General features: G+C 43.5%; 1 protein-coding gene across 2 annotated transcripts in view; it reads left to right on the top strand.

Moving 5' to 3' along the window:
- The window catches only part of CNKSR3 (CNKSR family member 3), an 88,720-nt gene that overhangs the window by 58,805 nt on the left and 6,099 nt on the right, over positions 1–23,816 (top strand). For both annotated transcript variants that reach the window (XM_044243533.1, XM_044243540.1), the window contains 8 exons: positions 3,228–3,430; positions 3,887–3,974; positions 8,755–8,796; positions 11,474–11,593; positions 13,793–13,852; positions 18,170–18,238; positions 18,491–18,637; positions 22,816–22,940. In XM_044243533.1, the coding sequence (XP_044099468.1) occupies positions 3,228–3,430; positions 3,887–3,974; positions 8,755–8,796; positions 11,474–11,593; positions 13,793–13,852; positions 18,170–18,238; positions 18,491–18,637; positions 22,816–22,940 (854 nt within the window). The remainder of the gene's footprint in view (positions 1–3,227; positions 3,431–3,886; positions 3,975–8,754; positions 8,797–11,473; positions 11,594–13,792; positions 13,853–18,169; positions 18,239–18,490; positions 18,638–22,815; positions 22,941–23,816) is intronic.

Here is a 23,816-nt window from a genome sequence, read left to right on the forward strand (position 1 = left end):
AGTCATTTCTGGTGACATTTAGTCTAGAAAGCTGACTTTTCTGCTTTTAGTTCAGAACTCTTGGTAGAAGTTGGCAGGCGGAGTAATTGACTGAATGAGGGGACAGTTCTTGAATCAGTCACAAGTCCTTCAAAACAAGCTTGTCATGTGGCTCTTTATCCATTCACTTGTGAGTCTTTGATTCTCTGGATTTAAAAAGCACACTGAAACTCCATCTTCATATTTTTGTCTTCTTTGTTGAAGGACAAAGTCATATTTTTGTCTGCAGAAAATGACAGGAAAAAATGAAGGAATATAAGATTTGGATAGAACATTACTTTCAATACAAAACACTCATATGTATTATGAAATTTTACTTTGTAAAATTATGAAATTATGAATCTATGTGAAAATTTTAAAGCTTGCAAAAGACAGCTTCCGGTTAATGGTTCTGAGGAGTTATTTTTATTTTTTTCATTTTTTTTTTAGTTGTACTCTATTCTTTTCAAAATGTCTACCTAAATATCTTTTTAATTTTTTAAATTTATTTTCAGCGTAACAGTATTCATTGTTTTTGCACCACATCCAGTGCTCCATGCAATCCGTGGCCTCTCTAATACCCACCACCTGGTACCTGCAACCTCCCACCCCCTGCCCCTTCACACCCCTCAGATTGTTTTTCAGAGTCCATAGTCTCTCATGGTTCATCTCCCCCTCCAATTTCCCTCAACTCCCTTCTCCTCTCCATCTCCCCATGTCCTCCATGCTATTTGTTATGCTCCACAAATAAGTGAAACCATATGATAATTGACTCTCTCTGCTTGACTTATTTCACTTAGCATACTCTCTTCCAGTCCCGTCCATGTTGCTACAAAAGTTGGGTATTCATCCTTTCTGACGGAGGCATAATACTCCATAGTGTGTATGGACCACATCTTCCTCATCCATTCGTCCGTTGAAGGGCATCTTGGTTCTTTCCACAGTTTGGCGACCGTGGCCATTGCTGCTATAAACATTGGGGTACAGATGGCCCTTCTTTTCACTCCATCTGTATCTTTGGGGTAAATACCCAGGAGTGCAATTGCAGGGTCATAGGGAAGCTCTATTTTTAATTTCTTGAGGAATCTCCACACTGTTCTCCAAATATTTGTGGCAGGAGCATTTGGAGCATGGCTGCACCAACTTGCATTCCCACCAACAGTGTAAGAGGGTTCCCCTTTCTCCACATCCCCTCCAACACATGTTTCCTGTCTTGCTAACTTTGGCCATTCTAAATGGTGTAAGGTGATATCTCAGTGTGGTTTTAATTTGAATCTCCCTGATGGCTAGTGATGATGAACATTTTTTCATGTGTCTGATAGCCATTTGTATGTCTTCATTGGAGAAGTATCTGTTCATAATCTTCTGCCCATTTTTTTATATGATTGTCTGTTTTGTGTGTGTCCCTAAAATTTTTAAAAAGCACTTTTTAGGGGTGCCTAGGTGGCTCAGTGGATTAAAGCCTCTGCCTTCCACTCAGGTCATGATCTCAGGGTCCTGGGATTGAGCCCCGCATCCGGCTCTCTGCTCGGCATGGAGCCTGCTTCCCCCTGCCCTCTGTCTGCCTCTCTGCCTACTTGTGATCTCTGTCTATCAAATAAATAAATAAAATCTTCTTTAAAAAAGCACTTTTAATTTTATTATAGGCAGCAACATACATTTAAGCTTCACGAACATTTCACTGCAGTGAAAACAGCTATAGTGTCTGTAGCCGACGTCCCCAGAAATTACTTGGAACTTTTATTACTATGCAAACATTGACTTCTTGAACGTCAGGGCATGGAGCAAGTCAAGACAGAACTTGGGCGGGGAGGTAAGCAGCTTGTTAGTTTGTGTAGATCCAAGGCCACTGGCCACTCTTCTTTACTCATTTACTATCTGTCCTGTTTTCTGTCTTCTCCTTCTGTCCTCTCTTGGGCAGGGAGCACGGATGGGGGTTGTGCAGCATGGTGATTGAAGCGTTGTGCCCTTGGTGCCGATGGCCTTCCTTGTAAGCCCACCTCTCCACAGATGAGCTGTGTGACTTTGGAGAATTTATTTAATGGCTCTGTGCTTTAGTTTCCTTACCTAGAAAATAGATATCCTATCATTCCCATTTTCATGTGCTCTTTCCCTGAGATAGTACTTGTTGAGGACTTAGCCCAGCCTCGAGATGGCAGAGAGTAAATGTTCCATTTTATTGGTCATTCTGTTACCCCAGAATTTAAATGGCACAGCATTCTGACTTTGGGATGCTGTTTCAACAGTATAATAGAATCCAGAAATTTCTTCATTTTTTGGTTAAAACAAAGAAACACCAACTTGGGATATGTACATGCGGTTGAACACAGAAATCCATCCCACCTCCCGCCAAAGTTATCTGAAATGTAGGTGTTGTCCTCCGGGATTTGTTCTCTATCTATCACACAAAACTCATTGTTTCAAAGCACCTGAGTCAGTTGAATGTTATCCAGAAAGAACACAGGTGAGAAACTCAAGAGGTGGAAATTGTATTTCAGGGGAGTTGACATTTGGTCAGTGATGCTGTTTCTGGGCAGGTGAGTCTCACCTGGTGGAAATGTATCCACTCAGGGGCTACTCTGTTGTCTTCTGTGCTGCCAGTATGGTCGTTTGCCAGACACGGAACTTGGCTCTCTCAGACTTTGCATCTCTGTGAAGAAAGATGGTGCCAAACAGGACAGTTCAGAGAGGTGACAGTTGGTGATGAGCTAAAGAGTTACCTGAAGGGGCATTTGGCAACATCTGGAGACATCTTTGGTTGTTACAACTAGGGAGAGGGTACAATTGGCCGGGGGTGCTGCTAAACGTCTTGCGGTGTATAGGAATCCTCCCTTTCCTCCTCACCCAACCAAAACACAGACAGTAAGCCTCAGGTGAAGAAACTGTTCTTGATAGTCCAGGAACCCTCAAAGAGGAGGGAACCTTTGGGCTACTAGGTAAGTATAAAAAAGAGCTGTTCATGCAAATATTTGTGGCAGGAGCATTTGAAAAGAGGAACTAGCAAGAACAAAGTCACTGGGACCAGAGTACACTGGAGGAAGGACAGAAAAGGCTGGAGTGGGAAAGATCAGCCCTGTGGGTAAATCATACAGGGTTTTGTGGCTGTCGTAGGAGTTATTCAAGTTGCTCAGCAGGCTTTTGAGGTAATTATGAGAGTTTGGATGTTGTTGATTGTTTTGAATTTTTTTCTTTGATTTTCTTTTCTACAGAATTATGGCCTAGAAACTGACAATATGAAGAACTTAGTTCTGAAACTGCGAGCATCTTCTCACAACTTACAAAATTACATAAGTAGCCGGCGGAAAAGTCCAGCTTATGATGGAAATACTTCCCACAAGCCCCCCAATGAGTTCCTGACTTCTGTGGTGGAGCTAATAGGTGCTGCTAAGGCCTTGTTGGCTTGGCTGGACCGGTAAGTGATGCATGACCTTGACCATCCAGTCAGGGGAGGGCCCGAGCTGCACACAGGCCTGTCCATTGTCGGGGAAGTGAGCTGGGGTCCCTTGCCTGTCCCTTCCACTGTACCAGTGCAGGAGATCTGGCTCAGTGGGGCGTTTTTGGGTCCCTGTGGAAGCTCCTGAAAGGGTGAATAGTAGGAACAAATTAAACTCCCCTTGGGGAAGGCCTGGAACCATGTGAAGCTGTGCTTGACCTCTGAAGGGGCAGGAATTCTCTTGGCTCATTTCTGATGTGTTTTTATCTAGCACTTCTCTGTCTCTTTTCTGTTCGGATTCCCGTTTTTGAGAGGAAGCAGTTGCATGACCAGTCTTTGAAGCCAGCCTGTGCTGTGGCCGTGCTTCTCATTGTACGGTGCAGGATCCTGGGACTGCTCCCCCCCCTTTTTAAAAGAACATTTGTTGCTTTCTAGGGCTCCATTTACAGGGATCACAGATTTCTCAGTAACCAAGAACAAAATCATTCAGCTTTGCCTGGACCTGACCACTACCGTCCAGAAGGTCAGTATATCACTGTTGCTTTCTAACATTGTTTCCTCCCTCTGCCCTGTCCTCTTCCTCACAGGGATCACGTGCTTTTTGCTTTTCTGTCCCTTGCCATTTTTTCCCCATTTCTTGCAACTGGGGAGAGATGAAAGGCTTTTAATGAGATGCATTGTACAGATGGTTTCTGGAAAATAACCAGTGGCCTTTAAATCAAAGATTGCCTTCTTTTGTTTTAAAATAATGGAGCTAATAGGCCTGTACTTTCTCTAAACCATATGAGCACTTAGTTTTTTTAATAGAAGCTCTGGAGGAACTGCATGGCCTTAAGTTAAGGAATGCTAAGGAGGGAAGGAGCACGGGAAAGATTGAGGAGGAATTCAGGTTTAGGTATGGGGCAGGGGTGACCTTCCTTGAGAAGGTGATGCTCGAGTAAATGGACTGGCGTGACTTTGTGCCTGTCTGGAGGAAAAGGGCTTCCTATGTCGTCTTGGGGTGCTTTCCTGATGGTCATGGAAGTATTGATGGTTATGAACTGATGGTAGAAAAAAAAATGTCACCATGCGAACTACAGATCCTGAGCTGTTCACCTCAGGAGAAGGCTCCCTGCCGACTCGTCACGTTTGCCCCTTCTGCGGGCCTCACACTGCCTGGCACATGAGAATTCGTGATTTTTAAATGTGTGTTTAAACAAATGAGATAGTACTTTTGACAAATCAGCTGATGAGACTTTGTCACTTATCAGAGAAATTCAGCCCAAACTTAGGGGACACAAGAGATACGGTTTTGGTTTTCCCTTCGGTGCACATTGAGCGGATGCTTCAGAGATAACCATGGGTTCAAATCCTACCTCTACCACTAATTAACCCTGGGACCTTGGATGAGTCACTTAAAACTTAGGAACCTCAATTTTTTTGTCTGTAAAATGGGAATACTAATATTTACCTTACCAGATGATTTGGCAGGATTTCTAACAGTTACTGTTGAATAAGAAAAAAAAGGAAAAAAAAGTGTAATATAATGGCAAATGGTGACCTTCCCCAAAATATAAAAATGTAGGTATATATGTATTTGTAATACACACACATCCAAAAACCTGTATACAAAGGAATAAGTGCGGTAAGCTATTTGGAAGAAAAGAAAAGTTGGGTTTTCTTTGGCAGGGAGAGAATTGGGGATGGAGCAAAAGAGCCAAACCCCCTCTGCCCCGGGATGGAAAAGAAGCACTTCATTTACAGAGAATATTACTTGACCACATGTATGTATTTGTGTAAAATTAGATATAGAGAAATAATGTAAAATGTTTTATTTTAAAATAATAATATCTACCTCAAAAGATTGGTATAAAGATTAAATGAGATAATATATGTAAAGCACAGTATCCATGAGAAATAATAGCATAGAGCAGGAAATATAAAAAAATCATGCCTTATACTGGTTTTCTGGAAACAAAGTTGATGATTTAAGGAGAGAAAGTCGACAAGTATGTTGCTCTTTTTTTTTTCCTGTTGTTTTTTTTTTGTTTATTTATTTAAATTTGAACAATTTTTAAGGATGGTCTGAAACTGGCAAAATGTGAATATACATGGGAGTATCATTTTATGAACTTAGATTGAGAAAGATGTTTAGCTCTTGTGAACATATGTTTTCTTTAGCAATTAGAGAACACAGGTGCCTTGGCAAGTGGAATGTTTGTGTGCACACAAATTAGAAATAACAAACTTGATGAATGAGCTGAATGCCTTTTTCTATATGCCGTGTGACAGCAGCAACAAGACTGAATGAGCCAGAAGACTTCACACTGTCTTCCAGTGAGGAGAAGAATAGTTTTCTCCAGAACTTCTTGGCAGAAGGTCTCTTGACTTTTCCGGAAGAAACCTGTCTTTTCCGTTTATTTCTTTTCTCTGGGAAATTTAAGGAATGAAAGTTGTGTCCTTCTTCCAGTGACAAGGAACATGTTCTCTTTGGGTCTTACTCCTTTTGTCTCCATCTGTGAGGAGAACGGTTTGCTTCTGCTTCTGCTCCTTTTCTTCCCTGTGTTGTCAACTGCCCTTCTCTTTCTTGTCACGTTATCTGCATCTTTCCGTTTAAGGATAATGTGTCCGTCTCCTGATCTGAAGGGTAAAGAGTTGCTGCTTTTTCCCCTGTGAGGAGACTGCACCCTTCTTGTAAGTGTGCCTCAGCTGCCATCCCACACCAAGTCCACGGATAGAGTTCCTGTCCAGTTTTCAGGCTCTACCGTCCTGCAAGGGAAACTCGGGTGGGAGGGGCTGTATCTTCAGTCTGTCCCCATGAAGTGGCAATAACATGAAAGCCGCAATCACAGGGGTGAGAGATGAAATGACAATGGCAGGCACCAGAGTTCCACTGTGGAAAAAAAATGGGGGGAATGAGCATTAGAAAGCCCAGAAGGACTGAACAGGAAGTGAGATGGCCATGGAAGCAGAGGAGAAAGAAGCCATGAGAGCATTTATTGGGTGCTGGTAGTGTCTCAGGTGCATGTGACATCTTTGACACCTGTTACCACATTTACTCTCAGCAGATCTCTGAGTTAGGGTTTATCATGCCTGCTTTACAGAGGAAGAGACACAGCACGGAGAGGGTGACAGGTTGCTGAAGTCTCCTCCATTGATAAGAAGGTAGAATGAGGAAGAGCCATGAAGGAAGGGGCACCCGATGGTGGCCCTGGTGGGGGGTCTGCCCGGCAGGCTGGCCTAAGTCTGCTGATCTGGGTGACCTAAGGGATATGACAGAGATCAGCTCCACTGCCTGGCTCCTGAGGGGTGACTTGGTTCCAGAACCTCTTTTTCCCATTCCATTGCCTTTATGCCAAATAACATGAAGTCATGCCTGCAGCTGCTTCCTCCCAGTAGAAACGGGTGCGGGAACCTATGTTCATGGTGGCGGAAGGTAAAAAGGGAGCTCTTTTGCATGCTGACTGGAACAGTTTTGGGAGGCAGGAGAGTCCCTCTCACACCTTGGTTCCAGTGCTGCAGGGAGCCCATTTTCTTGGTGGCTTCTTGGATCTGTCAGGGAATTAAGTATCAGGAACCACTAGAGCCCATAGCTGCCTTGAGTTGTGGGCTCTGGTGTATCAAGAGGAGCCGTCTGTCTGTGGGTGATTATCTCAGGAGGGTGGCAGGGCCCATGTCATTTTGGGGTTTGTAGTAAAAAATCATAAACACAAATGATTAGTTTTATTTCTAGCACAAGACAACATAAGTATTTTTGCTAAAATTGGTATTTATTTAATAATTCTTTCTTTCCAGTGGTTTTAATAGGGGTTGAACTGTGGTGGTAGTTGATGGCTTAGTTCTGTGCACAAGAGGGAGGAGGAACAGCACATTTTTGAGCTATGATTATTCTGTCTTACAGAAATTGCTTCTGTAGTTGGAGTTTATATCAGATTTATGCATGTAAAAATACATTTCTAAACTTCTTTTTTAAAGTGTGTCCTTACTTGGCTGCTCTTTTCCTGAGAATCTGTAAATTTTGGGAGAAATGGAGTAGTATTGTTTACCACATTTTTTAGTCTAGTAGAGAATTTTTTTTTTTAGGATTTTGTTTATTTGACAGAGAGAGATCACAAGTAGGCAGAGAGGCAGGCAGAGAGAGAGAGGGGGAAGCAGGCTCCCTGCTGAGCAGAGAGCACAGTGTGGGACTCGATCCCAGGACCCTGAGATCATGACCTGAGCCGAAGACAGAGGCCCAACCCACTGAGCCACCCAGGCGCCCTAGTAGAGAATTTTTTTAGGAAGACCCCAAAAATCTGATTACAGAATTGTGTAGGGTAGAGTATCATACATTTCTAACCCAGCTCCCCCCCATGATAGTAGAGAAATGACCTCAAATGACTTCCGATTGAAGTAAAAATCTTTGACAATTTCAACAGAGTTGATTAATATCTTTCATGTCCATGAAAGAATTAGGATGTCCTAGTTTGGGATTAGACTAGACTTAATGGTGCAAAAGAACTATAAAGAATCTAGTCCCCTTTCTTCCTGTGTACTGTGCCCCATGGGTGGGAAACCTCTGCTGTAGACCAGTTCTAGAAGGTTAACTGTGAGAGTTTGACGTCAGTGGCTTCACTCTGACCACTTTTAGACAGGACAATGGTGACTCCTATAATCAGCCAACCGGGTTCGTACAGTTTTGAGTCTTTTGTTCTCAAGCTGTGTAAATAATGCTTTGCATTCCAGCCCTTTATTTAATGTCATCAATAGCATACCTCAAGACCACTTTTTTGGCAGTGTGTTAATGAATGTTTTGTTGAACCTTTTTCATTTATTAAGGACTGAGATATCTGATTTAATCTCGGTGGTGCTTAAAATAAACTTCTGTGGCTACGTTTACTCAAGCCCTTATTTGAAAGCTATTCTTATAGGCAGGCCCAGAGCTAAAAGATTCCTGGCTTGTTGGCCAAGGGCTGGCTGAGCGTGGGGTCACGTTCAGGAGCCATTGTTCAGGTTTCTTGGACTTGACTTCTGGCTTACTGCTCTCTGCCCAGTCTAGATGGTCGGTGGGTTTCAGTTCAGTTATTTTTCATAGGTTTTCTGATTAAATAATTGGTCAAACACATTCCTTGGATGATAAGCTCCTTTGGTCAGGAGAGGGCAGAGCGTTGGGAGGGGTTGGATGCCCCGCTCTGTGCCCTCTGAATTCAGTGCAGGACTACTTGGGTTGCAGGGTCAGAGGCGTGCCAGCCACATCTTGGGCTCCAGGAAGTACCTATAGAGCTAAGCCAACAGTTTTTGGAAGTTTGTAGCTCTTACAGTTTTATTCTTCTTTCCTTCATTAGGATTGCCTTGTAGCAGAAATGGAGGATAAAGTTTTAACTGTAGTAAGTATACCTTTTAAAAATTACTGTAAAATTCCTTTCCCCAAACCAGTGGAACTCACATCAGTTTGAACAAGAATTCTGTGGCTAATTCCTTCAGGATATACTTTGAAATACTGGGTTTTGGGGACTTAAGGTCAAAAGGGAAGAATGAAAGTTATTTAATAACAAGAAAATGACTACTGTGAAAATTCCTGTGCTTGGGTAGATGGAGGTCTCTGTCTCCTCTTAACATTTCAGTAGGTACAGTTACACTTAAATTACTAGCTAGGCTGGCAATCAAGGTACACTGATCCGCAGATTGCACTTTAGGAACAATTTTGATTAAAAAAAAAAATCCTTGGCAAAAACCTTATGATGGGGGGGGGGGATGTGCTGTGATTGTTTAAAGAAATTTTGTGACTTAGTCATCATTGCTTCCTCCCTTTGACATAAGCTGGCCTGTGCTCTTTTGATAAGGCCTTCCTCCCACTGATGTTGAGGAATTTAGCAATGAAACAGCTATAAATATATTTTCCATAAATAGGGAGGCTAAACAAATTGGGGGAATGTAAGAAGTGTCACTTCTTGGATTCTCCCCCTTGGAAAAAAAAAAAAAAATCCTCTTTGGAATTTCCTGATTTCTTTGGTGGCTTAATTTTGAAAGGTTAGATGAATCTGACTGGAGGAAACCACCACATGTAACCATGGTTATTTTTACCTGGAGACCACTTACCAAGGATCTTAATGGCTCAAAAATTTTACCTTGTCAATGTTTGGAGTCGGAGAATGTGAGCCATCACTAAAAAGATCATACATCCTAAATATAAAGCACAAATCTATTTTTTTTTTTAGATTTTTAAAAAATTTATTTATTTGACAGACAGAGATCATAAGTAGGCAGAGAGGCAAACAGAGAGGGGGAAACAGGCTCCCTGCTTAGCAGAGAGCCCGATGCAGGGCTTGATCCTAGGACCTGGGATCATGACCTGAGCTGAAGGCAGAGGCTTTAACCTACTGAGCCAAGCACGAATCTATTTATTGCCTAGATTATAACAGGAGAAAATCTAGGTTAATCTTATGTTTGCTGATGAATGTTTAGCTAAAACACCAAAGATAGAATCCATGAAAGAAAAACTGGCAAGGTGGATCTCCTTGAGATGGAACACTTTGCTCCATGAAATGCAGTGTTAAGAGGATGCAAAGACAGGGAACAGGTATTCTTAAAACACATACCAGATAAAGAACTTGTATCCAAAATATGCAAAGAACTGTTGAAGCGCAATAATAAGAAAATAAACCCAGTTAAAAAGTGGGCAGAGGATCTGAACAGATGCCTCCAAAGAAGATAGGCATTTGACAAATGAATATAGGGAACAGTGTTCAGCATCCAGTTTCATTAGGGAATTGCAAATTAAAACAGTAGTGAGACACCAGTACATGCCTGTTAGAATGACTAAAACCCCAAACATGACAACACCAAATGTTGGCAAGGATTATAGAAGTAGTTGATTGCTGGTGGGAATGCAGAATGGTACAGGAGTTTTCTTGCAAAACCAAGCCTACTCTTACCCCCTTATCTAGCAGTTAGACCCCTGGGTATTTATCTAATTACAGAAAACCTACACAGAATATTATAGCAGGTTTATTCACAATTGCCAAAACTTGGAAGCAGCCGAGATGTCCTCCAGTAGGTGACTATATAAACTGGCACATGTAGACAGTAGAATGTCATTTAGAATACTCAGGATATTCCAGTTACTCATAAAAAGAAATGATCTATAAAGCCGTGAAGAGATATGGCAGAACCTTAAATGCACATCACCAAGGGAAAGTAGCCAAGCTCAAAAGGCTGCGTATCATAGGATTCTTATTATTTGACGTTCTGGAAGAGGCCAAACCCCAGAGACAGTACGCCGGTCAGTGATTGCCAAGGGTTCATTGTCGGGAGGGTGAGGGAGGTGAGCAGGGTGGTTTTTAGTAGTGAAATTAGTCTGTATGGTATATAGTGGTAGATACATGACATTATGTGTTTGTTAAAACCCGTGGAACTATACACCCCAAAGAGTGCACCCTAATGGAAACTGTGGACTCTCTTTTGATAAAAAGCTACCAGTTTTGGGTCATCGTTTGTAACAGATGTACCATACTAACGCAGAATGTTTTGATGTCTTGTTCGTATTAGCCGTGTTATAGCTATTACTGGAAATTGTGTTGGGGTGGGGAAGGCAGTACAGGGAAATGCTGTACTTTGTGCTCAGTTTTTCTGTAAACCTAATAAAATTGCTTTAAAAAGAAAATCTATTTAAAAAAAAACAGCTGCAGACAAAAAAAAAAAAATTCTTCTCGCCTTGTGGGTATTTGATAGGCACAGAACGTGAGTGATCACTAAGACATCATGCAGATGGCTGGAAGAGGTGATTCTCCTCCACCGCCAAATGGGGGTTTCTGTGCAGTCTCTGCTTTTTAGTGGCCGTAATTCTTGGGAGGGCTGTACGCTTTAAACAAACCCCAAGTAGTGGCCCCATTTCTACAGATTGCAAATGCAAAGTTTACATGCCTTGGCTTCATGGAGTAGCATTATTAAAATAATTGCTGATAGGAGCTCAGGATTGTAGGGGAAGTGCATTTCTTTAAAATTCAGATTGAGATAAACTTGGTTAATGATTGAACCTTTCCTATTTGCCTCTCCCAACTTGAGGTCAAGGTTTTAAATGGCATCTGTGACAAAACAATACGATCTACTACGGATCCGGTTATGAGCCAGTGTGCATGTCTGGAGGAGGTTCACTTGCCCAACGTTAAACCTGGGGAAGGCCTGGTAAGAATTCTAGCAATACTTGCTTTCTTTTTCCTTTCTTCTTGTCTCTTCTTTTCTCTTTCCTCTTTTTCTTTTCTTTTCTTCTTTTAATTATTTTGAAGATTGATTTATTTGGGAGAGAGAGAGAGAGATTGAGAGAACGAGTGAGGGGAGGGGCAGAGGGAGAAGCGGACCCCCTGCAGAGCAGGAGCCTGACTGGGGACTCGATCCCAAGACCCCGGAATCATGACGTGAACTGAAGGCAGGGACTTAACCCACCAAGCCACCCAGGTGCCGGAAATACTTGCTTCCTTTTCACATAATAACATGCTATCATTTATTAAAGTTTTTTTTTTTTTTCCCCCTGACTCCTTATTGCTTTTACTATGATTCTGAATAGAATTAAATTCGATTGTCTTCCATTACGCAGTTAGGAATTTGCCACCTCGAACTGTTGGTATGTTTTATGTCTTCGGTGTATAAAAATAAATACAGTTTTTAAACTATATTCTCATATCTTGAAGGAATTGTCTTAACAATTTTATTTTTAGGATTTGGCCATGCAGGGAGATATAAAACATTTACACAAAGGAAAGATGGTTTCTGGGTACAAAACAACATCTGCTCTGAAAATCTGTATTAGCACTTAGGATGAATGTGAGAAGAGCCGGTGGAACAAAATGATTTCTTAAAAACAAGTTCAGAAATGTTTCATAAGCCCTGTACAAGCCCTATATGAACAGGCCCTGAGCGTACACACGGGCAGATTCCGTCCCTGGATCTGTGCCTCGGTACCTACATCTTCCAGTGGGGAGGCTACAGGGCTCCCTGATAAGCTTTTCAGGGCTGTGAGTTTGAGAGAGCTCGGTTTCCTCATCTGACAGAAGTGAACACTAATAATTACTGCCTCACAGAGTTGTTGAAAGTATTAAATTAGGTGAGGAGTGCTGGGTGCCAGCTGCCGGACACATGGTTCCCGTGTAGTCATTGTTGGCTGTGCAGGTTGTGATGCTGGCACTGATGAGGGGGAAGGCAGCGGGGAGGAGGAAGGCGGCGGGGAGGAAGGCCTAGTGTGTAGGTAGCTGTGGGGAGACGCCAAGGCAGACTCCGCTCTCAGGAAAACAAAAATCAACTGAGTATCGACAAGTTCAGTCTTAGTACGAAGCAGTATGCATGTTGAGACTTTTTGGGTTCACCTGATGGATGATAGTAGATTAATCAGGGAAGACGAGGTGAGTTTATAGTTCTGGCTTGAAGCAGAGAAATACCCCAAATGGGCAGAAGTAGACTTGCTGTTTTCAGATGGAAAGTTCTATAAGCAAATGCTTTGGAAGGAGGAGTTGCATAGGTCAGGAGAAGGGGATTCCTCTGTGAGTGAAAGAAGCAGGAAAGGAGAGGAATGGGGAGACCTTGAAGGTTTTAGCATTTGATGAGATTCTTACTACAGAGTGGTGTAGGTTGCTGAGCAGGACACATTCAGGGTCAAAATGATTCCTGAGGAAGATCTACGTTATTGCAGATTTGATATGTTATTGCAAATTCGATACTACTCTTTGCCCAGTCGACTTTTTTGTTCTTTCCCCCAATCTTATAAACATTTAATAAAAATTTTTTAATGTGTGGTACATCAAACAGTGGAAATGTTTCCTCCATGGTACGGCATTTGCCTGTGAGTTTGCTCACCAGGCCCGTCAGTGGGAGTGCATTCGGCTTTGCCCTTCCCTTAAAACGGAGCGGTGCCTGTTTCTGATTTACTCCCTATGTCGTGTTGGTTAATAATCTTGGCTCATGTATCCTAGTCTGGGTTGCTGGTGGCTTAAGCAAGTCACCCATGATGACTGCTGATCCCCCATTTATCTGAATATATCGTGTCACCCAAGAGATGGTCAGGAGAGAACAGTCCTTGTTTGAAATGCCTCATTCATTCCGCGGGTCTGAGAAGGTGCCTTCCGAGTCCCCAGAGTTATGGGAAAATTCTCTGTGCCCAGTACACAAATTATAATACCAGAGAGATCCGGCTCCTGATTTCTTTCATGAGTGTTTCCCTTTGTGAGCTCCCTTCACTGCTCCTTGGCTCTGGTTTCCCAGTGTTTCAGGCAGCTTAGAAATGAGTGTTGTCCCGAGGCGATTGCCTTTAATGTTTTATAAGATGAAGTCTCCCTGGCGGCTATGTTTCTGAATGTTGGAGTAATGAGTTAATATGTTTGTGACTCCCTCTAGGGCATGTACATCAAATCAACCTATGATGGATTGCACGTGATTACTGGAACCACCGAGAACGTAAGTGCGCACATCCGTTAAATGTAAAAGCTATCGTGTGTTTAAACAAATGGGACGCGTGGTCCCTATACTTTTCGTTCCAACGTGTTCATCCTATTTTATTATCTGCGGTGAGAGCGTGGGTGCTCTTTTGTTTATTTCTGTTGCTAGCATACTGCTTATCCCCAGCTGTTGGGGAATTTATTATTTAAATTGTCTTTTATTGCTCTTGTTCCCATACCTTGCCCAGTTTTTACCCCCCACCCTTGTTAATTATTCCTTTGCACCCTGGAAGTGTTAACCCATAAGTCTAAAAACAATGATCTCTTTGTGGTTGAAAACCACTCTTACAAGAACTGAAATTAGTAGCCGTATGTGTAAAATACAGTTTTTTGTTGTTGTTTAATGGAATTTAGATGGATCACCAGAGAAGCTATTTTGGGACTTTTACACAGTATAGATACTTTTTACAGAGTTGTGTTTTGTAATATTTGGCATGATACTGAAATTTAGTACCCCCCACCCCCCCACCCCCAATCTTTTGAATAGAAAAAGCTGGGCTGCTTTTCCTGTGAGAGTCTTTGTACACTGTTCACTTCCTTTTGGAAATGCTGCGCCATGAAAGGTTTTCTTGAGCCCCTCTAACATTTTGAATTTGTAAAAAGTAGAGCTAATTGAATGCTTTCTTTTTGTAACCTACAATATGGCTAGTTTTTGATGACATTGATATGAGGGTAGAAACGTTAGAATAGCTTCCTGGATCTGTATGAAAGAAGCATGTGTCTGTGGAACTAATCTGCTATTTAATCAACTAAGACAAGAGGAAATAATTTCTAAAAATAGAAGAAATTTGGTAACTCCTCTGATCTGTTAGAAATAACGTGTTGAATTTTGAACTCGAGCTGCAGCGTCTTTTGATAAAATAAAACGGCATGATCTTTGAGGAGGGTTTGTGACCCAAGCTTGATAATTCGTAGCAAGAAAGAAGTGACGTTGCTGAAGGCAGTCGGTGAATTTTAAATATGGTGTGTGGTTCTGGCAGAGGAGTGAGGGGAAGATGGTGGCGTCTAAGCCTTCTTTGTCGCGCTGCTGTGAGAACACACTGAGAAGCGATAGGAATTTTTTTTGGCATATCACCTGATAGGCAGTAACAGCCCGGGAAGTTCTGCTTTTAGGTCAGGGATGGTGCAGAAGACGAGATGCGTAATTCATTACTTGGTTCATCCCTCATTCTTGTCAGAGACTTGGTATATTTCAGGTCAACCAAAATGAGAACATACTTGTGTGCCACTCGGTACATTGTTTGGGAGTTGGAAGGATTCAGGGGGACGGTGAAGGTCATTTCGGTTTTTAAAGAGTGGAAGTTTGCATTCAGCGATTTAGTGATTCCCTTATTTAATTAACCACCAGACCTGTGTGGCTGCAGACTCTCGCTGGTCTCCTTAAAGCAGTTTTCATCTTGGATAGATGTGTAGTTCACTATCCTGTTACTGCCAGAAGGCATACAGATTTCTCCTCTTCAAACCAGCCCCCCATCCTTTGGCTTTAAGGATGAGAGTTGAATGAGAGACGAAACAAGCTGCTTTTGAATGCAGTGAAATGTCAAATGCAAGGGTACGTCTCCTGGAATTCCTACAAGACTCAGTAAGACTGGATGAGAGGTTCAGGGTTGACGTGGATGTAGTTGATCCCATGCAGGATTATACAGAAGTCATCCTAGAGACACAGGTGGTTTCCATCTTGTGAAAGATCAAAAAGGGAAAACTTGTCTTATTCCTTCTGGCAATCCATTTGAGAATGTCACTCATTCTTTTCAGTCATTGAGCTTGTGTTCACGGAGTACCTGGAATGTGTGAGACACTTGCTAAATCTTACAGATGGGGGTGGGGACCGTAGGTAAGAGCCTACTTCTCCAGGGCTTAATCTGGGTATTTGACCCTAAATGCTGCATGTTTTACACTTAAATGGCAGTAGAAAATGCCAGCTGCCAGCTCTGGGACAGCCTTCCAGCTAGCACTTAACGGTTGTTGTGACTTTCAAATCAGAATGCTGGTTAAGTTATGTATGTATGTATATACGTATGTATGAATGAGAGAGTGCAAGCAGGGGGAGGGGCAGTGGGAGAGGGAAAGAGAGACATCGCATCTCAAGCAGACTCCCCACTGAGCTCAGAAGCGCATGCAGGGCCCCAGATCATGACCTAAGCCCAAATCAAGAGTCCGATGCTCAACTTACCAAGCCACCCAGGCGCTCCCGGTATTACAGTGTTTTAAAGGAAGCTTAGTGTGGTGGTTGGTAGTGGATGGAAATCACCCATTGCATTCCCCGTGTTTATCTTGGACTCCAGGCTGCAGCAATGCCAGTAGGTTATCTTGGGCCTCCAGTCCATTTTGGGGGGAGGTTACCCGAGAAGTCAGGATCACTCCAAGGTCAGCCTAACAGTAGCTAGTGATTCTCAATGACTTCTTTTTTGAAGTTGTCCAACACCTTGACAGGATCTCATCCATACTTCTGTTCCCTCTGAGATGATGTGGGAATTCGATTAGCCTCTGAAGAATGGATGCATTCTTCTCCAGGTCATCACCCTTTTGCAGAAAACCAGAACAAGCATCATTTTTCAGTAGTCTGGCTCATGGTGAGAACAGGCAAGAGTCACTGCCCCAGGGAGAATTTTGGTATCAAGCTCTCTCTTTAGTAGTGTTCTGCCAAACACCTCTCTTCATCACCTGGTAGGACATTTGAGAAATGAATGCATGAGGATCACTAGGAAGGAAAGTCAATTCAGGACATTTAGGATTGGTTTTTAAGATTGCACATCCATAAACAAGAACATCCTAGCCTCAGGACCATCTTTTAAAGTGAAGCTTTACCTTAAGTGAACCCCAAGCCGGGAAGATTATCTAGGCTGGACTGATTCTGAATGGACTTATGGAAATTGGTCTCTAACTATGGGTTAAGCATCTGCCATGCAGGGGCAAAAGGGAGCCTAGACACATTCTGTTTTTTTCTTTCAGTGCCTCAAGAGAAAGAGATTGAGGTAGACTATCTCCCTGAGGTACCCACGGTACAGGTCTCTCAGGGAAGACACTGCTGGTTGTTATGGTGGCAGGAAAAATAACTCTCAGTTCCCTGTGCCTTGCGTTGGCTCTAGATACATTGAAGGGATAGTTTGTACAGTTTAATGCTATTTGCTCATTTCTCGTTGAGTCCGTCCCAATAGTTGAGCAAGAAGATTCAGCCAAGGATGTCTTGTGTTTGGTTCCCATCCTCTTGACTGTGTTCAGAGGTGCTGCTTATTTTTTAGAAAAATAATTATAAATATGTCTGAAGATTCAGTCGATTACATAAGTTACCAAATAAAATACTCTGGCCTTGAGAACATTAGATTGTAATTTGAAATCAAGGTTTTATCATTTTCTTCACTTTTGCTCATAGGAGACCCCTTAAACACAGAGAGTGCTAGTTTCATTAATTGAACAGAATATTGTGGACAAATATTTGAGAAATAGATTATATGTAGATACTTATATGTACACATAAGTGGAGAGAAACCTATGTATATATTTATATATATATGTGCAGATTTATAGCAAAGTATTGGGCAGAATCAAAATCTGGACTTCTGATACTGAAAACACATTCATTTTTGGATTCAGCCAGAAAATGACAAAAATTTAAGTTTGTTTTCGCTAAAGAAGTACATTAAATTAAATTCATCTTCTTTAAAGAAGTACATTTTCCAATGTCACCGTCTTTCTGTGCTATGATAGCATTGTGATGATGCATAAAACAAGGTTGAGTAGACAAGAGTTCATTTTGATAATTGCTTAAAAGGAGATGTGAACATCACCATAACAATGATTTTTACGCGTTAAGCAGTTGGTCAGCTTTTACAGGACTAACTTTGATAGGGATATACGGTAGATGAACCAAAGAAAGCCTTTTTTATTAGTTCACTGTGTCGCAGGATGTCCCACTTTTCCTGATAGGTTAGGTGGACCTGGCAGCATGTCCCACTCTTCCTGGTGGGTCAGGTGGACTTGGGAGAATGTCCCACTCTTCCTGGTGGGGTGGGTGGACCCGGCTGTTGGAACGGACAGATGGTCTGGACCAGCCAGCCATTCATCAGGTGGGGAACATGAGTGCCCACCCCCATGGCAGGCTCTACAGACCATACTGTCTTGGGATTGTCTCATAAATGCTCCATGTCATAGTTCTGGAGAAAATTGTATTTCCACTCCTCATTGTCTGCAGAAGAAAGGAGGAGGAAGAAATAGAAGCAGAAACAAATAGAAGATTTAAAAAAATAAGACAGGTCTCTGTGTTTGTTCCTAATAGTCTCCTGCAGACAGATCTCAGAAGATTCACGCTGGTGATGAAGTCATTCAGGTTAATCAGCAGACCGTGGTGAGTTTGTTCATGGAGACTTAAGACTTATCATATTCCCCTCTAGCGCTTTTAACTAAATCCAAAACCATTTTGCTTGAACTTTTGAAATGTGTGACTTTTGTCCAATTTTCCATAGTTCTGAGTAGTGCTCAGATGGACACACTCGTGTCTGCTTACTTGCTCACAACCGATTTCCTTGAAATAAATTCATAGATTCCATTTTTCATAACTCACAAGTGAGTCCCTTCTCCTCATTTTCTTTCTTTGAAGGTGGGATGGCAGCTAAAAAATCTGGTGAGAAAATTGAGAGAGAATCCTACAGGAGTCGTATTACTGCTTAAGAAGCGCCCCACGGGTTCTTTCAACTTTACCCCCGCTCCCCTGAAAAACCTCCGGTGGAGACCGCCCCTCGTGCAGGTATCCGTTATTGGTTGTAAACCTTTTTCTTTCTTTCTTTCTTTTTTTTTTTTTTAAAGATTTTATTTATTTATTGGACAGACAGAGATCACAAGTAGGCAGAGAGGCAGGCAGAGAGAGAGGAAGGGAAGCAGGCTCCCCGCTGAGCAGAGAGCCTGATGCGGGGCTCGATCCCCCGATCCTGGGATCATGACCTGAGCCGAAGGCAGAGGCTTAACCCACTGAGCCACGCAGGCGCCCCTGTAAACCGTTTTCTGCTCTCTGCGCATGAACCGTGTTGAGGATCAGATTTGTCTCCAGAAAGAACAGTTACCATTTGATGGTGATTGGTTTCAGGAGTTTGTGTATGCGGAATCATTCCCTAGTCCTACTTCAGTGAGAACACAGGTTCTAGATTTTGCACTCGCCACATGTGACTGTTTAAATGATTAAATAAAATGAAAAGTCCATTTCCTTGGCCTCATTAGCCACACTTCAGAGGTCTGGTAGCCTCGGGTGGCTGGTGGCTGTCATCATCACTGCAGAAAGTTTGTTCTGGTCCTTTTCCCCCTCTCCTTTCAAACATATTTGACGGTACACGGTTTGAGCACGGACCCTGGAGAGACCACCTGGGCTGGAGTCCTGCCAAGGCAGGGCTAGGCACGATGGGACTCAGCCATCCAGCGGGGAGTGGGGCCACTGCATTGTTGAGTTCAGAGCTGGCAGACTCGAGTGAGCAGCAGCAGCAGACCGACTTACAGCATCGTTGGGATACTGTTGTGTAATTCCGTACGAACAGTGCACTCCCTTTCCCCACAGCTGGGTGGAGTATGCTCAAGGACCAGACCCCCTTCGGATATCATTGGTCCTTAGTGTTTATTTCTTAAATCATAAATAAAAAGCAATGACATCTTAATGCCCTTTTTATTTTATTTTATTTTTAAAAAATATTTTATTTATTTATTTGACAGAGATCACAAGTAGGCAGAGAGGCAGCGAGAGAGAGAGAGAGAGAGGGAAGCAGGCTCCCTGCTGAGCAGAGAGCCTGATGTGGCACTTGATCCCAGAACCCTGAGATCATGACCTGAGCCAAAGGCAGCGGCTTAACCCACTGAGCTACCCAGGCGCCCTTAATGCCCTCTTTAAAGACTGAGATGGTAATTTATGTGGAACCATCTGCCATTTTACGGTTCATCTTCAATGGGAGGAACGGTAGTTGTCTCAGGCTCTCAGTTGGCACCCTCTGTGATACATACAACATTGGAAATACACCTACATGTGTACCTCGATGCAGGGTTTAGAATAAATAACAGGGGCACCTGAGTGGCCCAGTGGGTTGGGCCTCTGCCTTTGGCTCGGGTCATGGTGTCAGGGTCCTGGTATCAAGTCCCGCATTGGGCTCTCTGCTTGGTGGGGAGCCTGCTTCCTCCTCTCTCTCTCTCTCTCTCTGTCTCTCTCTGCCTGCCTCTCTGCCTACTTGTGATCTCTCTCTGTCAAATAAATAAATAAAATCTTAAAAAAAAATAAAATAAGTAGGATATGGAGTAAGGAGGGACACATAATTAAAATCACTTCTTAAATAATAACTGATAAATAAATGATTTATAAGTCAATTCTTATAAGTAATCATCTCTTAAATAAGAACAATATCAATCACACCCCAACTGTGATGGGGCAATGCCAGTGAAAGACTCATGCCAAGAGGTCATTTGGAAGAAGCATGAAAAAGACTCACAAAGCAGCACAGCCTAGTGGTTAGACAGGGGGCTTAGAGTTCACCTTCTCCAGTTCTAATCTCAGCTCTGCCACTTACTAACTACGGGATCTCTGATAAGGTATTTAATCTTTCTAAACCTTACCCCTAATTATTGGTATTTACTGTGAGAGAAAGCTGGGCCAACTGAGTGGCTCAGTTGGTTAAGCATCTGCCTTCGGCCCAGGTCATGATCCGAGGGTCTCGGGATCGAGCCCCCACATTGGGCTCCCTGCTCGGTTGGGAGCTGGCGTCTCTCTCTCTCCTTCTGCTTCTCCCCCTGCTTGTGTTCTCTCTCTCACATGTCTGTGCATTCTCTTTCTCTCCCTCTCTCTCAAAAAATAAATAAATAAATAAAAATCTTAAAAGGCTTTGGACTAAGGGATGAGGAAGGCAAGCAAGGCAGGCGTGCAGTGTGACATTGTACCTGGCTCGTGATACTAGTGACAGAAATTAGAGTCGGGAAGGCAGAGATGGTGGGTCTTCTGAGAATCACTGAGTCGGAAGTGGAGGGGGCCAGTTCAAGTGCCTGTGTTCAAGTGTAAGTGGAAGCTGTTTTTAGGTACAGGCTAGAGTTAGTCCCTTGATGTCTGGAAATTGACTTCAGAAGGGCATGATTCCCTCCTTTCAGGCTTTGTCCACCTTCCTGCCAAGTCCCACTGACTGTGCAGTTTTGGGGACCAGTTGTTGGTGAGGGAAGAGATACCTAGTTTTGCTTCTGACCCAGGGGGTAGAACCAGCATCACAACTGAGAGGCCGTTTTCACAGCTTAGCTACCAAGTGTCCTCATGACGGGTCCAGGATAGTCGCAGAATATAAATTCTGGAACGCTGACACTCCCTGACATTGCTGTGTGTCATTCTCCAGGCTTCACGCCTGGGCACCCACCTCTCATGGGAGCGCGTTTCTTTCATTCTTGTCACCATCATTAATGTTGCCTGTCCCTGAGAAGGTGTCGTCGTTGGTTTTAGGCCATCATCCTGGTAAATGAGAGTTCTTCTTATAGCCGGCACCATCAATGCTGGAGTCCTTGGAGAGCGCCCACTCTGTGCCAGTGCTGTACTGTACTTCTGCTAACACTCGTGGGGGCCCTCGATGCTGTTTTCAGCATTTTTTCAGGTGCTGTTAATCAGTTCTATATTGAGTAGAGTCGACTGTGTTGGTGGCCATCATCCAGATTGTAGGGATCATGTCACAGGAGACTAAAGACTAAGCCCCCATTTCTCTTGAGTCTGGGGGTCCTCCCCCTAAAACAGGCCTGTCACTGTGAGTACATTCCAGTCCTTTCAGTCCTTAAATATAGCTCATGGTCTCACTTGGGGGGGGTACTGTGGGGTCTTGGGTCACCATCCCGGCTGGATAGGTTTTGAGGTACCAGGGGCCAGGCACGCTTCTCTTGTGGCCGTCGCCACCCACTGGCCATCACCAGAGGTCTTTATGCCTCGACTCTGGGATTCTGTGAGCCTTCCTTTACCCGCCAAAAAGTGGGTCATCATTGTTAGTCTAGAGAAGAAATAAGGCTTGAAGGTCTCACATAAGATTTTAAAAAATAGGTCCTTTTGAGCCTAATAGCATAATTAAAATTAAGCTGTAAGGATTTTAAAATTCTAAAATTAACTCGTATGGATGTGTGACAAAAAGCGCATAAGGTTGTGCACTTACCGTGTGACACGCAGTGTGCTAAGCCTATGACGTGTATCGTGTCACTTAATTCACCTTCTGTGGGTGCTATTCTTGTCTCGTTTATTCCCGTCTTATAGATGAGGCACAGAGAAGCTGAGCGGTTTGCCCAGAGATACACAGCTCGTGAGAGCTGTAGCCAAGATAGCTCCCGGACCGAGGCTCCTGTGCATGGTAGCATCGCTACTGATTTGTATGAACTCACTCGACCAGGGTGGGCCACAGCCCAGTGCAGGAGCTGCTGTCAGGATGGCTGTTTTTTGAGGAGGAAACAGACAAGGGTATTTAAGCGATTTGCTCAGAGATAGAGCTCTAATCTGGCTTCCAAGCCTCTACTTTTTTTTTTTTTTTAAGATTTATTTACTTATTTGCGAGAGAGAGAGAGCACAGGCATGCAGATGGGTGAGTGGGGAGGAGGGGCAGAGGGAGAGAATCCTTCAAGCAGACTCCATGCTGAGCACAGAGCCGGATGAGGGGCTCGATCCCACGACCCGTGCCTTTGTGACCTGAGCCAAAACCAAGAGTCAGTTGCCCAACTAACTGAGCCACCCAGGCACCCTCTTCCCTCTACCCCCAAGCCTCTACTTCCTACACATCTAGTCTTTCAAAATGCCCAGTTGATTCTGAGCGTCTCAAAGACTACGCATTGAGTGTTGCTAATAGTTGTAAACCCACGAATGATGTTGGCCCTCCGTGTTGGCTTTGGGGAAGGAGAGTTACCCAAGAATAATCTCACCTCCACCCTTTGCACTGGCCTCCATTTCAGGCCTCACCTCCACCCACGACAACCCAGTCCCCTGAGAGCACTATGGATACCTCGCTGAAGAAGGAGAAGCCAGCCATCCTGGATCTTTATATCCCTCCTCCGCCGGCCGTGCCCTACTCTCCCCGGTACGTCAGCGTCCGTTGGCGGTGTGCATGCCCGTCTCCTGTGCGTGGAGATTGGAGTGGCCGTGTGAAGGCCGTGAGGATTTCAAGGGCAGAAGCTGATGCGCTCCAGGGTGACCAGGCTAAGTCTTGAAATGGCAGTTGTTCTATAGTGTGTGGTCCTGGGAGTCAGGGTGGGAGGAATGGGTGAAGGGGGCGGGTCACAAGGTCCAGACTTCCAGTTACAAGATAAGGAAGTTGGGGCATGTCACGGACAGCACGGTGATTATAGTTAACAGTATTGTACTTTATATCTCCCAAGTTGCTGAGAGAGATTTTAAAAGTTCGCATCACAAGAATCAAAGCAGTTGTGACTGTGTGAGGTGATGGGTGTTAACTTTTTGTAGTGATCATTTCACAATAGGTGCATGAATCAAGTCATTATGTCGTACACCTAACATGAACCCAACATTCTGTGCTGGTTATTTCTCAGTAAAACGGGGAGGGGGATGTGTGATCGTTTAGGGAGAAATGTAGGGATGGATCCAGGTTTCATGGGTCTTGAAACTATATAGTTTGAGGGAGAAGGAGGCTCTCTACGTAGAGAAAGCAGCATTCTTGGGAATGCATTGTTTTAGCTCCTCCTGGAACACCGGGAAGGGCTGTTGGGGGGGGGGTCCCTGAAGCTGAAGTTTCATTATGTATAAGGTCAGATCATCTCTGGGGAGGAAGATAATACATGTTTTTGTACGGCAAGTTAAAGTTAAGCTGTAGGTTGGGGTAAACTTGTGTTCTTCTTAGGACTTAAGAAATGTGGATGGAGGTGTGGTACTTGTGGTTGCGTGTGTTTGTGTGTCTCTTAGAAGTTCTACTAGAAGACATTCTTAATTGGCTCGTGGT

Source organism: Neovison vison, chromosome 1 (assembly GCF_020171115.1).
Source record: "Neovison vison isolate M4711 chromosome 1, ASM_NN_V1, whole genome shotgun sequence".
Taxonomy (NCBI): Eukaryota; Metazoa; Chordata; class Mammalia; order Carnivora; family Mustelidae; genus Neogale; species Neogale vison.